General features: G+C 39.7%; 1 protein-coding gene across 4 annotated transcripts in view; it reads right to left on the bottom strand.

Moving 5' to 3' along the window:
- myo1b (myosin IB) overlaps window positions 1–16,169 on the bottom strand; it is a 65,787-nt gene extending 49,618 nt beyond the window's left edge. For all 4 annotated transcript variants that reach the window (XM_063887415.1, XM_063887416.1, XM_063887417.1 and 1 more), the window contains exons 1-3: window positions 15,913–16,169; window positions 7,245–7,391; window positions 4,630–4,745 (exon numbers count right to left, since the gene is read on the bottom strand). In XM_063887415.1, the coding sequence (XP_063743485.1) occupies window positions 4,630–4,745; window positions 7,245–7,370 (242 nt within the window). In that variant the 5' untranslated portion in view covers window positions 7,371–7,391; window positions 15,913–16,169. The remainder of the gene's footprint in view (window positions 1–4,629; window positions 4,746–7,244; window positions 7,392–15,912) is intronic.
- Between the last annotated feature and the right edge of the window lie 571 nt (window positions 16,170–16,740).

Genomic DNA, 16,740 nt, shown 5'->3' with positions numbered 1-16,740 from the left:
CCCTGTAAGACATGTAATTTGCTTTAATTTGGTACTCAATGCATCTAAATCACAATCTGCTTATTGTGACAGTCTTTTAAACTTCGCTAGACACCTGCGTTTTAACATCTCCGTCTCTCTTAATTGATCAATATGTACTGTACTGGTCTCTGGCCTTGGCAAGAGCAAATGTTTATCTGCACAAACTCTAATTAAGCTGGAACTTAACAGGCAATTAGTCTACTAACAACTTTAGAGATGGAGCACCAGCTGCAGTTCTCCTTCCAGCTGATGAGCACACACAAAGACATACCTCTATTTGTCTGGGGATTAAGCGAGCAGGTGTGAAATGGAAAAAAGCACCTGCACACACTCACCATTCCTTACAAGCCACAAAAACAATCCTACTCATACACAGGATATTTCACACATCCTTGGAGATGCAGACACATACACAGGATGAGCCATTGATGATGCAACAGCATTAATTAAGAGCAACACGTTTGACAAAACTAATCCTTCTCCTGGTTTTACTCAATAATGTTAAGTAGCAATTCCCACAACAACAATTTGGACAATGCATAAACCTTCAAGCATAAAGTGTGCTATTTGTTCTGGGGACAGAGACGACCTGTGATTGTTTCCAAGCATGTGTTTGATATATCCGCTGAGCGCACTTGTTCAAGTCAAAGAAAATATTATTCACAGATCCATTTACAAAAACCCTTAAACCTCAGACTTTTGGTGCTGCTGACTAACATTGACATGTTGTTTACGCTGTGTGTATGTGTGTTGGTTCTAGGGAAGGTGTTTATGCTTGGGCAGTTAGCAGTTTTCTGCTGCTTGTTATTTGTTCTGTAAAATATCTCTGCAATGACAATAAGGTGAAAACTGAAATGAAGCCGGTACAAAAATGTACAAAAACTGACATTAGAAGAAATAACAGAACCTTTTTTTCTCTTAAATATGCTATAATAGCCCAACCTTTTTCATAAGCTTAGGAGATGTTCCTCTATAGAAACAATCACTTTTGTTGGAAAAAAAACACAAATTATGTTAGTCTTATGTTAGTATTACCATTACGTCATACAATCCAATAAGGGATGTTAGGTTAGAATCAGGTTATCTTTATTATGTATTCATTTGTAAAGAAATGGGTGGAGTTATAATGATACTGATTATGAGACCTACAATATTGCTTAGCCATACACCAGACAGTACTTCTGGGAAAACCTTCACTCAAATGGTGTAAGCTTGAGTTTCCCACCACTTTATAGAGTCAATGCGGTATCTTGCAGCCTAACATCATTAGGAGCTATAGGAAATCCAAACACCCCGGTGAACTGCTTTGGCCTTGACTGATGCAACCTGTTCCGAGTTCAAGTGTCTGATGAGGATCAAAGACAGGAAGAAGAAGATTCCCAGGACCTCCCGTTGTTACCTTAATTAAAGCCCAACACTGATCCCCTTAAGTCACTGGAGATATAATGCTCTTCAGCCAGTTGAAGCGCAGCCATGCAAAACAACAGGGTCATGAAAAAAAGAAACTTTCTGACTTAACCAGAAATTGGAAGTAATTTTTTATATAAAATAATGAATGGCCGGTAGATTGCTCCATGTTTTCAAGCATAATCATGTTCTTCTTCTTGCAAATAACACAATTAAACAGGCACTGAAGGCAAGATCTTGTAGTCAAGTTTATTTTTTAAACTGATGTAAACATCTCTTGCGTATTGGCAAAGTATACTTAATGTTCCACCTTTGCATTTTCTCAAGCCTTAAATAATTTAACCAAATTGATGTGAAGTCAAGTGCATACTCTGATAGGGAAAATAATATAAGAATAGATTTCCCTTGCATGCATTTAGATCACCAGTAGTGATGCTTACGTGCTGCTCTGCTTTGAATACCAGTCAAGTCAAATGTATTCAAATTACAACACCAAAATCTGTTTCAAAACCACGACTACTTCCAGGATTAATGTAAAAAAGGCATATTTCAAATATTTTATCCATCGGTGACACATTGCCAAATGGCATAAAAAAAGTGAAAAATATATTGTTCAAAGACTGTCAATTTCCTCAAGGTGTAATCAGAGGTAAGTAAGCTCAATGTTAGACTATGGTTAGCTTGTCCCAACCTGTAAAATCAGGTGGAAACCAGTACCTTAGCTTTGTTTGGTGTTTTTGAACATCACTACAAAAATATTTTAGAGAAAATATGCTATGTTTCAATTTAACTTGAGTAAAAATAAAATATGCATTGTAGTTGATCCGTTAGCTTACATAAAGTAGGCTACCATGGGTGTCATGTCCCCATAGTAAAGTTGCTATCATAATGTTGTTAGCAATGTTGCTAGAAAAATCTAAGTTTGATATTTCTGTTAGTAATTTGCTAGCAAACGAGACATAACCAAAACTGTTTTTGTGTTTATTAACCATTAACATAAAAATCAACAGCTAGACACGGAGAAGAACCTTGATTTACTAACAGTCAACATGTTACAGGGCTGCTTTCAAAAGCCGGGATTCAAACGCCATTTTCATATCTTAATTTGACAGCTTAAATCTCCGGAAATTAGGAATTAATTATGTTTTTTTTATTTAGTAAATGACAGGTGGAATTGCGCAACAGTGGCTAAGCCTAATTGACACAGGATAGGTTAAATATACTGATGTAACAGTGGATCCGTTTTCTATGCTAAAAATGACAGGGAGAACTGTGCTGATACATTTGACAGGAATGAAGGGTTTAACATTACTTGAGGACGATCGATGCAAAGCCACAAAGCTTGGTCCAGATGGCCTGTCCGGAGGATTAAGATCAATTTATGAAGCATGTTGAAACAGTCTGCCTTTGACTGGCATTTTAGCGCTCGTACAAGAGCCTGTTCTATTAAACGGGGCCTAATCTCCTTTACTTACAGACTAATGGTAAGATACTTTTCAGCAAGTTCAGAGGATGTCAATTTCAGTAAATGCAAAGAATTCTTGGAGCAACTCATCCATCACTAGAGATACATAGCTTAAGAACAGAATGGGACATTGCAGGCTTCTTTCTTTTTGAGTATGCTTCTAGTTTGGGCTGCTTCTCATTGTGTAACCACTCTTTTGTAGCTGCTTTAACTTTAAAAAGGCAATGGATGGGGACACAGTTATTCAATCTTAGCCAATATGGGTTAGCATGACATCATCAAACTGGTTCTGTGGATTAGATGGCCTAAAGATAGTCATGGTTGTTAAAGTTCCAGCCAGATCAGTTTAAACAGCTCAGACAGACACTAGAGAAGAGATCGAGCCTCACGCATCTAACAAAAATGCTTGCTGTCCATTTCCTGAAATGGACAGCAAGCATAACATCTGCCATTTCTTAGCCAAGAGCTTTAAGTTAGCGGCTTTAAGGATCATACTAGTGTTTTTTACATGTTAATCTTTATCAAATCCTTCACAGCCTTTCTAAGCCAGCCACTGGTTTCAGTTCAGTACAGTATGAAAATGATCTTGCAAATACTTTGACAAATTGTTGACCATTTAGCCTTCTGTAACCTAATTACCTTGTGGTATTTCAGTTAAGGGAAGAGATGATTATTCAGAATGTTTGCAGCAAAGTTGTTTTAATGCTCGACATTAACATTCCTTGGGTATCATTCTAGCAACGTACATGTTTGGCTATAGTCAAAGTTCACTGAAGTGAGTATTCAGTTGAGAATATGTGGGCGATTATGGCATTTACAGCAAAATTACTGTTCAATACATCAGCAAGCTGGTCAGTCCGATGAGCTGTCTTCACCAGATCAAAGCCAGCACATCTCTTAGATTTAGCCAACAAAAGCACATAGCAAAACGTTTTTATTTTTGAAATTATTGTAAAGTAAATCAGGCCTTCCCCGAAAAACCTGATGCGTTTCTTTAAAACCTTGCACCAAGGATCTGACCATAAGCAAATGTTGAACACAACAGCAATTTGCTACCACAACACAAAGGAAATGGGGGTAAGCCAGGCACTGTAACACTAAAGCGGGGTAGAAAAGGGGGACAAAACAGCCTGAAACTGTGTCGTGTCAGTTGTGTAAAGCTGGCTGTAAAGTTAAGCCAAGGATCTTGCTTTTGTCTACAGGGAGTGTGTCTGTTCAGGGACAAGGGCACTCTCACTATTTCAGTCTTTGTCTCTGAGGGGTTTTTCTGCAGCCTAGAGACACAGCAGGCTAATTGACGAGTGCCGGGCTTTGTTTTATCTTGGCAGCCTCGCAGCAATGCCGACTGAATGTTGCCAATGGACAGATGGCATGCCACGGTGCTGAATGGCCGGCAAGATTTCCAGACTGAACATCCATGCAAGAGCTAGAGTCCCCTTCTGATCTCAACCCCCCTTCATGCCCCTCTGGATCCAACATTGATAATCCTTACAGAGGTTGGCCATACAGTGCTTCTTCAACAAACAGATGCCAGTTCCTGTTTAAAAAATTCACTCCACACTAACGAAGCCTTGAGAAAGCTCTTGTGAAGGGCCATCCTCACCAGTTCTTTGTTGCAGCAACAAAATAAATTTCACATGAAGGAAATATAATTGAAAACCTTGCTATCAAACTAAGTGCTTGAGCCTCAAGCAGTGTTGACAATTTGCATAGATAGTAGGTGTTGAAGGACTTACATGTGTGGACTAAGTTCGTAGAAATTCCTGTTGCGATACTCCTCCACTTTGTCTGGCGTGAAGATGGGCAGCGACCTGTAGGGGTTCATGGAGATCACCACACTGCCAATGTATGTCTGGAGAAAGAGGGGGAAAAATGAAGCAGTCAGTGTGAATCCACATTTTCTGTGTTTTTCAGACTTGTCCTCCCCTACGGCAATTTGGGTTGTTAATTCTTAAGTTGACGTGGGAGGAATTCTGCCTCAGTCAGCTTTTCACAGCTGGGTATTATAAATGTGTCGAGGCATGCGATGCCTGAAAACCTAAAGACATAAAAACATGGACAAGTTTATGGAATCTGTGGACTGGGCCTTAGTGGACTGAGTGTATGTGTCCATATGTGCAGGTGTTAATGATGCCAAACTAATGCCCAACAGGCCTAAAAAGATGGCCAAGTACATCAAGCATATAAATGATGTAAATTTATAAATAATACGAGATACATTACATGTCAGCACTAGGTTTTTAATCGAACATTGGCAAACATAAAAAGCGTTTTCTCGTTCTCCGTTTCACAAATACAATCCTTTATGTAACTTCGCACAGGTCCTTTTCAACACATAACACATGTCAGGTTTTTTTTAAAGCAAACGTAACCAGCCATCATTCTTCATTGTCCTCCTACGCTCAAAACAGAGCCCAGAGAGCACTTTCAAACCTCAACCTGAAACATTTTCTGTGCTTTCAACGGTAATGGCTGTTGCATAACCCACTCTGACAAGAGTGGAGCATGGCCTTCCCCGTGGCAACCACGCAACCTCCCACAGCCTCTCGTTCAATATCCCACAAGAGGCAAAATGAGGACTTTTCAAGTGCAGGGGATTGGTGTAAAGGGGAAGAGTGTGCAGTGTAAACAAAGTATCACATATTTATATGGGGTTCTCTTGACCAAAATCACAAAGAATATATTTGTTTTAATGCTGCAGATCATTAGGGACTTCTCTGACAGACCACATTATAAAATTGTCATCAAAGCTATTTATTGAAATCATGAAATCGCTGACAGGATTTTTAATAAACGGTACTGTGTCTATCAGCAGAGATTGTTAATATATTCAGCTACTTTCCATATTAACCATGGTAGGAAATGTTCTGCTTGCCATCTGTCCAGTCACTAACATTAAAGCTGCTTGGATGATCTATTACCTGCCAAACAGCTTAATAAATAAGTCTTTTTTTCCCTTTATCCCTCCTTTTTTATAAATCGCAATGTTTCAAATCCCTCACTAAAGCATGACAGTGGGAGAAACAGTGCACAAGATATACGTCTTCTGTTAGTCTAAAGATAGCAGGTTTTAATGTGAAAAATTGGACGGATAAAGATTGGGACTGATCAGATCGTTTTTGCTGTGATTGAGGAAAGGACATTAGCGCAATGCGACCAACAATGCAGATAATTAAAAAGAATAGGGTTTTGGGAATGTAACCAAACATGCAAGAGACACTGATTGATTATTCTTGCTCACAGAAAGATGAAGAGTCAGACATAAGAAGTGGGGCATCGGTTAACAGAGCGAGTTTCATTCCCTTTGATATTCCACAGAGTTATTGGATACATGACGTGCTGTCCCTCTGGAAAACAAAGCCATGATTCTTTTGCTGCAAGCTGTCATATGATAGTTTTGGGGGTGGGGGTTGGGGGCCGCTTGTAAGGAATGATGCCACATGAGGGAAAAATACATTCATGAGAGGGCTGTACACCACAGATTTATTGGATAAGTATAGGCTTGAGTGCTTCTCCTGGTCATCACTTTCGAGGTGCAGCTTACGCCACCAAAAAGCTTCCATTATAGACTTTTACCATTTGATTTATCTTTCTATTAAGACGCCATTTCTACTTTGATGTCATAGACAGTACTAAAATAAAAATGTGCAATCAGGAGTAAGATTGTGCACCTTTTGGTTGAGCTTTTATTAACTAAATATTTAAAAAATGTAATTATTTAACTAGTTCCACAACATTAAATCAGCACCACACAGGAAATGTTTTCACATTTCAGTCTTTCTGAAATGTGAAAACATTATTCCTTTTCCTCAGCAGGATGTGGGCTGCATCTCGGCAAAAAAACCAACGCGCCGCTAAGGAAATCATCGCTATAGGAGGTGACATCATCCCTTTAGCCCTGAACCATGTGAGCCAACAGCAACCAGAGTCATGTTGGCTGACGTTGAGCTCAGCCAACCTGCGGAGAAGAAAAATCCACAGAACAAAGCCCAGAATTGATGCTGGGATGATGGTTCAATAACCCCATTTGTTCTTCTAGGCTGGCCAGCTATATCCTGCCAGTCCCTTCTTTTCCCTGAGCTCTGCATTACATGCTTCATTTCAAAAAAGTAATCATCTACATTCCTCGTGATGTGATTTATTGATCGGCTGGTTACTGTGGTCTCTGTATCTGTACCACTTCTATAGCCAAGACTTCAATTAGTGGGGGGATGGAACACAATAGAGTTATGAAAATTATCCACGTGTTCCCTAAGGGAAGCCATCTATAATGACAGCAGAAGAGTCCAACACAACACTAGATTGTTAAACTGAGTTCAGGCACATTGAAGTGAATCCATGGTAGACTTACATAGATCTCATTGTGGTCAAAGCGGTTCTTCAGGTTCGCGATGAACGAGTCTTCCGACAGGGGTTCTAGGAGGACCATGTCTCCAACCCCGATCATGTTGTCTAGAAGTGACGTCTTCACCTCCATTTTGGCTGCAGGTGTGGCCCCCTGGACAGAAACACAAAGAAAGAAAGAAACACATTTAACGTTTTGTTTTTGAGTTATGGCCACCAGTAATGCATCAGAGCAAGTTGTCAATGAGTGAGACCTTGATTTGTTTGCATTGGCACAGACAAATAAATCAAATGCACCAGCACAAACACTTCTGTAGCAAGATTTTGCACCATCGTGCTAAAAAAAAAAAAATGCATGAATGGACCAAAAAACCAAGTGCAGAAGAAAACTGCCAGCAAGCTAACACAGTTTCAACAATTCCTATATTAATTATATCATTTTGAAATCAGCTTGAGGAATAATCGCATATAACTCATTTGTTGGACCCCAAAAATCCACACTTGAGTGTATGTTCTGGTAATAAAACACTGGTTCAACAAATGCATCCCTTCTTTGCACCCGTTAGGCCATCACTTTACGTTTATTGTCCATTATTTCTGAGTTCTCTGGCAAGATCTCTAAGGAGGCATTCTCTGATCAGAAAATAAACAGTCCTAAACTTAGCAAATGCAAATAAACTCCGGGGGTGGACATGTTTGTTCAGCAGTGGTTTGACTTCAGCGGAGGAATCTGGGCCTTTTGATTGGCTATCCACCCCTGTGCCATGTGAGAATGTCCCATAGGTTATTACATAACTAAAGAACTTTGCTCTTGACCTCTTGTTGTCTGCTCTGCTGGAATCTGCTCCTGTTTTCGGGGTATCTTATAACTCAAATAAATAGACCCCAAAAACAAGAAGATCCTTTTATTGCTTTTCCTGCAACCCAGAGAATATAATTTTGGTGGATCTGGGCTGGAGTCGCCGTGACAAAGGCAGTGCTGGGGATGGCAGTTTTCAGTCCAGCGTTACCTCGCGTCTCCCTTTGGGACAGTAATCCCAACGCTATAGGGCTGAAGATAAAAGAGGGGCCTAGGATACATTCAGGGCCTTGATACAGGGCTTTGCCGGGCTGAAAAACCCTGCTGTCTGCTGTCGCCACAACAGGCTAATAGATGAGGCCATCTATTGTTCACTGCTCTCTAAGCAACCATTCCTTTTATTTGCAACCCCAGAAACAGACACTGACTGCTAAAGAATATAATAAGGCAAAGCTACATGACTCAAAGGCAATCTGATGTTTAAGATATGCTTTAAAGTAAATAAAGCATTGATGTGAATGGAACTTATAAGAAACCTCCAAAGACAATACTCTAGGGGAAAATAAAACGCATAGATTTATATCACTCACGATATCTGATAATGCAGCCACAGATGTGGCGTGTGAAGTTTGTGTCCGGGGGACTAAACAACTGGATCAGAGGATAATACAGTATGTGATCTGAAACAATTGGCCAGCAGCCAAAACACGATTTGAAGCTTTAATGTTTCAGCACGAAACCCCTAATTTAGCCAAGACATAGCCCTCTATCAGCTGTCAAAATGGACTTTTAGCCATAACTTCAGAGCAGCTTGACATTCCTGGGGGAAAAAAAGAGGATCTCCTTAGCAGACTTCCACTTCACTCCACTTTCCTCCTGGTTTCTGTTCCCCTGCAGGGCACAATGTTATTAGACTATAAAGAAGTTGCCCAGCTCTTAGTGGGAGGCAAGACTCAAGTTCCAGTCTCACACTCTACATGAAAACAAATCTTTGAAAGGTGGGCCAACACAGAAGGGGAAGAATGTTGAAGAATGATTGATGTCCTTTTACAATTAAGACGTTTAAAAAAAAAAAAAAGGGCTGTTACAGCTCGATCTCTACTCACAAGCAAGTACAAAGCAAGGGGAGAAATATTTGCTTACTTGTCAACCCATGATTTCAGTGAGGTCTGGTACTAAGTGCCCGCCGACTAGTGTAATGTGCCGGTCTGATGGCATCGTGCCAACGCATTCCCGGCGACGGCTTATGTATACCAGCTGTTTTAGTTGTCTGCAGCGCAGTTTAGAATCAACTCATTTCCTTTTCACATAGTTGCAGATTCTCTGGGGGGAAGAAACAGCCCTCACATGGTCTGTTATCATACGTTATATATAGGGTTTCATTGTAGTGCTGAACCATCCTAGGTTTTAGTTCAAGAGATTACTAGAGTGGGCATAGGACAATATGGAAAAGTCAGTATTATCCTGGTCAAACATAACAATAAGAAAGCGCTATTATTCAGATAACCATCCATGTGTCCATTAAATCTGAGTGTCTGTGCCACACTGTCCAAAAAACATATTGCATGCGTCTGCAGCCTGCGTGCCCTCGGCTCCTCTGCTGATAACCCACTACCCCAGATTTAGAAAACTGGCTTCTAGGCAGCCACTGACACAATCCCATTAATAAGAGTTTGTGCCTGCTGTTAGCTGGTGTACTGGATCCAAAGAGGGGGAGAAAACCTGACAGCCTTGATTAAACTCGGGGGATTATCCTCACCACTGGGAGTTGAGAAATATAACCACTCTATGTCAGTACAAGAGGAGATTTGCTTCAATGTACACATGGTTGCTAAAAATAACTTGCATTATTATTTTTTCTCAAATACATTCATTTTCTAAATCAAATTGACCCCGGTCTGAACCTTTGACGAGTGACTCTTAGAAAATGGATTAGAAGTGTCTCGCTTTATCAATCTCTCTGATGCATTTTACATCAAAGAGATTGATTGAATGTGGTTGATGCATGTTTAGGCGGGAAAGCGTCGCATTTGTCCACATAGCTAAGCTGTTAAATTCAAACCTAAAAATCGCATTAATCAGTGATGTAGCAAAACGTATGGTCCAATACCATAGTCTGGATGCATGTCACTTTTTTTGAGTGTGCTTTCCAAAACCTGATGTGCTGACCTTATTTTTTGACCACATTTGACTCATGAAACATATTTGTAAACGTCTGGATCTTGAACGTCTTTCAATAAGATTCCCTTTTATAGTTACCTTAGCTACGACTTTCTGGGTACAATTTAGTCACCATCTGCCACCAAAATATATGGTCAATATAATATTAACCCCTCTCTCCTCAATATCAAGCATCCTAGCGACATAAACTAAAGCAAACCTTGCATGTCAAGAGAAGGATGCTACTGAGTGGATGTTTTGATCCTACATACATAAAGTACAAGACAGAATTGAATTGGAAATTGGAGTTGGATTTATAATTCCCACAGATTAAAGTGATGCATTAAGAAGAGACAAGTTGCTAAACAGGGAAAATAAAACCCAGAGAGAGAGATGTAATGCAATGGGGACCTGGGATTTCAATGCATGTCCTCAGCAATACCATGGGAGACACTTTGCTTCCTGTCGCTGACATTGACCTAGATTTCCCAGTCAGATCGAGCTCCGAGGGCAACATGAAAAAAAACACCATTAAATGTACATATATTATTTACAGACCCTAGACTGAGCCAACATGTATCCTTCTTTACTTTAGCGAGGAGGAAAGGTCACTGAACCAAAGGTCAACAACCGACCAGGAGTTTTAAACTCACATTTAGTAGAGAAAAGACGTAATTAGGTTGAGCCAATAAACCAGCTGTTGTACTTGACAGGGTCAATTTGCTTGATTAAAAACAAGTCAGCTATTACTTCAAAAGAGAATCTTCTGCACCCTAAGCTTTTTTGTTGGGTTTATACAAGGAAAATAATAAATATAGCAAACATGTATAGACTTCAGCTTGAATTTATTAGGGAAAAAAAGCTTCAGTCAGATTATTGGTTACATCAGAGGTTACCAAGCCTTCCATAAGAGAGGATATCCTACAAAATAAAGGCTGGAAAGCATAAGGCTGTTTATTAATGTATTACAGATTTGGATTTAACTGACAAATTACATTGGCAATTCCGTTTCAAGGCTTGTATACCTGACAAACATGCTTTTCTTTGTAATCTTTAACAAATAATATTAACTGCTACGTACTACGTTTCCACATGTAAGAGGGTTTGATTTTATGTCAATTTGTTTTGTCTTTTTAAACACTTGCATTATATTTTTGTTATTTATTTATTGTTTTTCCTCTTTTTTTGTATGTGACTACAGCAACTCTGTGTTGCTATATATGTAAAATGCTGTGTTGTACGCAGTAAATAAAAAAAATATTGTGGGGAAAACAAAAGAAGTCAGCTCAGAGTGGTTATCAATTATGAACTGGTCAATATTGTCATAATCAACAAAGCAAGCTTGCAATATGTAATGAGAAAGCAAATGAGCATTGTGTGAGCTACACAAAACGATGATTGGCGTCATTCTGCCTTGGGAGAGGTTGTTTGAGAACACAGAGTGTGTCTATAGTGCAAACAAATGATAATAAAATGTATTATGCAGCTCTGCAAAATTCCCTGCGGATCCAGTTTGGCCTTGTCAAATGGGGGCAGGAGTCACAACATCACAGGCTGCTGGCACTGATGGAGATTAAAGTCCTCCATAATGGAGCAGCAGCGGGGCATGGGGCTGTGCCAAAGAGCAGGGACAGAGGTTTAGAGGGGCAGAGAGTAAAGCAAGCTGACTGACAAACCGACCTGGAATCTAGAGTTTTATGCACCGCTCCACATGAAAGCAAAGGCTGGCACACGGACAACTCCACTTACAGGCCAACTCAAAGACTCAACTGACCAAAAACCCTTTTCAATTTGCACTTAATGACTGCCGATTTATATCTTGTGTCACACAGTTTGCGTGTCGAATGGTCTTTCAATGCCACGCCACCTTTCAGTCTGGTTAAACATAAACTTGTAGCCCAAACAAACAGCGCTCTTTATTTACAATACAGCTCAAACAGCAGGGAGGTCAGTACATTTGCAAAAACATGAGCCTCCAGCCGGCAAACAAAATGACAAAAGGTTCAAACAACCATACCATAATTAATCCAGTTAGCATATAAAGTCTTGATTGAATAGAGACCTGATGACTGATAGGTACAAATGTCTGATAGGTTGGCCTTAAATGCCCCCAACATTTTCTTTGTCAGCTTCTTTCTATGAGCAATGAATCCTACATGATTATCTGCAAAAGTCGGAGTAATTCTGGTAACGTCAAATTTGAAAGATTCTTTTCTTTATTGATAATATTACATGATATGTTGCTGCTTTTGGGTTTTTATGGTCTGGGTTTTTTCCGATTAGAATCAGAATAATCAAAAATCCTTTATTAGTCCCACAGCGATAAGTGGGCGTTTCATTAGTTCTTCTTAAAGGCCTGATCACATCCTGTCTAATAACTGTCTGCAAGTTAATTGTTCTTTTGTGGGGCAGTTCACACTCGCACAGAGGAGGTAAAATACATTAAATGCGCCAACATAGCTACTAAGCTAACTTCCTCCATTTTGCCTCTCCATTCTGAGAAATACAAATATTGATGGGAAAATTGTAATACTAGTTGAGTTTTAATCTTGACTTTTCTATGTATTTAATTCATCCAAATAGTGTAGATTGATATTTCCCCTCTTTGCTTTATATGCAATGGGTCATGAGTGTGCTAAATCGTCCATGTGCATTACCCATTGTTGTATAAACACCTCGCGAAAGGGATTCATACATAATAAATAGACCAGGTGAAAGTAATAGGCCTTAAGCGCTGATTTCAACTTGCATCATGGAACAGGTGGTAGTTACCTTTGTATTTTTTCACATTTGCAGATGGCAATGTCGTGCGACCATATCTTGTAAAATGCTATAACATGTGGAACATGAAACATGCATACTATCATCCATGCACACAGTCCACTCGTAAAGCTCTAAAAAGCAAGATATGATGGAGTTTATCTAAAAACCCTTCATATAAACTTTCTATTTTTCACAATTAGTACAGTGCACAGTCCTCTCTCAGATCCTCAGGGTGCAAGCTGTTGGAGTAACAATGGCTCTGAAGTGGCCTATCAGCTGTTACATAATCGCACACAGGAGAACCCTGCAAGGTTACAATTTTTCACTACTTTACAGTACATGACTACACGGAAACGTTCCCCAGACTGCTGTGCATTAGCAGCTTTGGCGACGCCAGCACAACAGGCAGTCCAACACTTGGTCTGGCTGGGTTTGTGAATGGAGAAACCAGCTGTAGTGGACTTTACATAGCAACAGTGAGCTGAATTATAAGGTAAAGGGTTATTACTCTAGCTGCACTGGGAAAGTAAAGATATAGAGTTTATAGTGTGGAAAATGTCGAGTCATACGGCACAGGGGGAAGTTTAATGGGGAAGACATTAACGACAATATGCGCGTTTGAACCCTTTGAACTCCAAAAGTAGCACTTAGCAGAGGAAAAAAGCTAAGGTGATGAGTAGGGCGGCACAATTTGGAAATAAAAACTCATTTCTGTTTGTTCTTTTTATTATTTTTTATTATCAATGAAAACCCATACAAACTATCAAAGTTTTACTTTTTGGGGGGGAAAGTCGGTACCAAAGATCCTTTTTTATCAAGTCTAGAATACTATCTGAATGCAGGAACTTCTCTATAGCATCACAATTCTATTCAATATTAAGGTACTGCACTTTTCCATATTGTGATTTGGATAATATTTGGATTATGTGCAGCCCTAGTGATAGAGCACTAAATCGGGGATGAAAATACCAAATACTAATCATTCACAGGACTTTGGATGCATCCTCCCTTAACAGAGGCTGCTGAAGGCTTTTCATGGTCCAGAAAGGGGGGGGGGGGGGGCACCTCTGTTGATGCATGGCCAACACAAGAAGCACGCCTGACTACGCTAAGCTGCACGGGCAGACTAGTGCAAACACTATTCATCACCACGGCACTGGCAGAGGGAGTTTGGTCTTGTGCAAACACCACATTATACCTCTGTATCCAACAGAGTGTTCATAAAGAATCATTTGGCACATAAAAATAACATTGGTGTAACTTTTTAAAGCATACAGGCCAACAAGCTCACCCTGAGTAGAGCTACTGGAGAAGCCAACGCACTGACGTCTTCCAAGTCTGAGCTAAACGGTCTTTTTTCCAGGAGAGTCTGTGCAATTCAGAAGGCTTACCACAGTGCTCTACCTTTCACAGTCATCTTACACCACCGTTTGTTTGATCAGCGTGGCCGGGCAATAAAGTTCCCATCTGGCTTCCCAACTGAGACTCTATGGCCAACAGAGGCGGGACATATTTGAGGAACATGAAAAAAAAAGAGATCCTTTTATATATATATAGGGCCTATATATATATATATTATTTTTTTAAAGGGGGTCTGATCCTCTTGGGATTTGAAGTTCACAAATGGAATTAGGAGTTGAAAAACATCAGTGCCAAGCATGGAAGCAATCTTCCAAAATGACAAGCTTGAACATTTTCCACTGAATTCATGTTTTCAAACCGGTTATTGCTCAATACTTAACTACTATTTTTAGACTGGAAATGATGGAAAAGTTTGGACTACACTGCTTCAGTCTAAAGTCAAAGTAAACGTGTGTTTAGTCTGAGTACAATCAGCAGTTTCTGAAGACCTTGACTCACATTTGAACACAGTTGCTGTTTCCAATTACAAAATGCAGACACATTCAAAACCCTCAACCATTGGGATTAAGCATTTCTCCTTTGGTACAAGCAATTATTCTCATCCAATTCAACCCGAGTTTAATAATGTAGTGTGATGTAGCTTTTTCCTACATCTAGAACAGTCTCACTTCCCATCAAGGCATTCCTCTCCTCCTTTGATTTTACAAGTTCCCACATGGGATCCCAGCAGAAAGAGAGCAAGCAGGTCGCCTCCTACAAGAAGAAACGTTTGGGATATTTCTCAGAAAGGTGAATAGCTTTATTCATGCTGAGCAGTAATTTATTCCATTCAGCTGCATTAAGATTAAAAAAAAACATGGGGGCGAAGTGGATGTTAGAAACCACCTACTGTCGGTTTAAAGACCATTTTTTATCCTGCAAGTGTATCCACAGATCATAGGCTACATAAATGAAGGATAGAATTACATTTTGGGATGCTTTTACTTGGAAAGATCCCAACATGAATATTTAAGTTTACTGTTTGTGCATGTCTATTACAATAGAAAATGCTATCAGTCAACTTTTATGATGATGTGATTATTTGCAATTATTATGCAGCATACTTTGTCATATTGCCATATGATAAGATTACACTTTTGTTTAAATGGTTGATACACATCTGCTACTGTCCTTATGTCAGGGGTCTGCAGTGGTTTGACTCTTGAGTGACAAAGATGGTGCTTAAACCCGCAGATGTATGCAATTAGCGACCACACTTTATATTTGCATTGCTTAAATGAGCTTCGGTTTAGATCAAGAGATACAAACAAAAAAAAACTGCGAAACTAAACTCGGACACACGTAATTGTACTAAAGATATCCTCCAACCGTCCACAAAGAAAAAGAAAGATAAACAAAAAATCCCAACCCCCTCCTGCACGAAGTGAGGAGGAATGAATGAGTTGTCAAGCAGACGGTCTGAAGACAATGCAAAGTTAACTTTGGACAATAAAAAGTTGGGACAATGTTACAAATATGACCCAAACGATAAGAAAGTAGTGTTACATTTTACAACATCCAAACGAGAAGTAAGAGAAGATGTCAAACTTGCCTCTTTATCTCTGTAAGTGTTGCTCCCTCTCGTGCTAAATCCACTCTTCGGGCAAAAGTAGGATCCCAGAAGTGATTCTCCAAGTGTGGAGTGGCTCCTAAAGCCCTTCCCGGCGTGTCTTTAATGGAACTCGTGTCCGCTGTGCTGGATGAGCCTGAACGTGGCTCTCATCCGGATCTCAGCACTTTGAATGGAGCTCTGGATGGACTTGAGCGTACGGAGTCGGCCGGGTGTAGGGAGTGGCTGAAGCGGCGTCTCTGGGCTAGTCCAGCGTCCCTAATCACCTCCAGCGCGGGGGGAGGTGGGGAGCTGACGCATTCAAATGCTGTCGGAAATATCAGCGTTTGTTTTTATGTTTTTCACGCCACATGGGGCACTGGTCATCTTCAGTGGTAGAAGTTAGCTACTTACAGTTTAGTAAAAGTGGCAGTAATACATTTTAAAACTTCTCTCTTACAAGTAGCAGTCGTGGATTAAAAATGTAACCTAAGTAAAAGTACAAAAGTATCGAGAAGTACCAAAAGCAAAAAGTATTCGTAAAGGATGATGGTTTACTGAGTCTATCACAGCTCGTAAAAGTGGAGATAATTTAAATAACGTTTTACTCTGCTGCCTGATATGTTAACCTACTCTTAAATGAAAATATTTATTTTACTTGACTTTTATTTGTATTAGCTAAAAAATCGAAATCTGTAAAGTTATTAATGATGTCAGATAAATGTAATTGAGTAAAAATGGCAATAGTGGCTTGCGAAATGTAGCAGAGCACAGGAAAAAAGAAGAATAACATGAAACAACTTGATTTAAGTACACATTTAAGACATATAG

This window comes from Eleginops maclovinus, chromosome 7, assembly GCF_036324505.1.
Source record: "Eleginops maclovinus isolate JMC-PN-2008 ecotype Puerto Natales chromosome 7, JC_Emac_rtc_rv5, whole genome shotgun sequence".
NCBI lineage: Eukaryota > Metazoa > Chordata > Actinopteri > Perciformes > Eleginopidae > Eleginops > Eleginops maclovinus.
The sequence above is the reverse complement of the archived record's forward strand: the minus strand, read 5'-3'. Positions and strand labels throughout refer to the sequence as shown.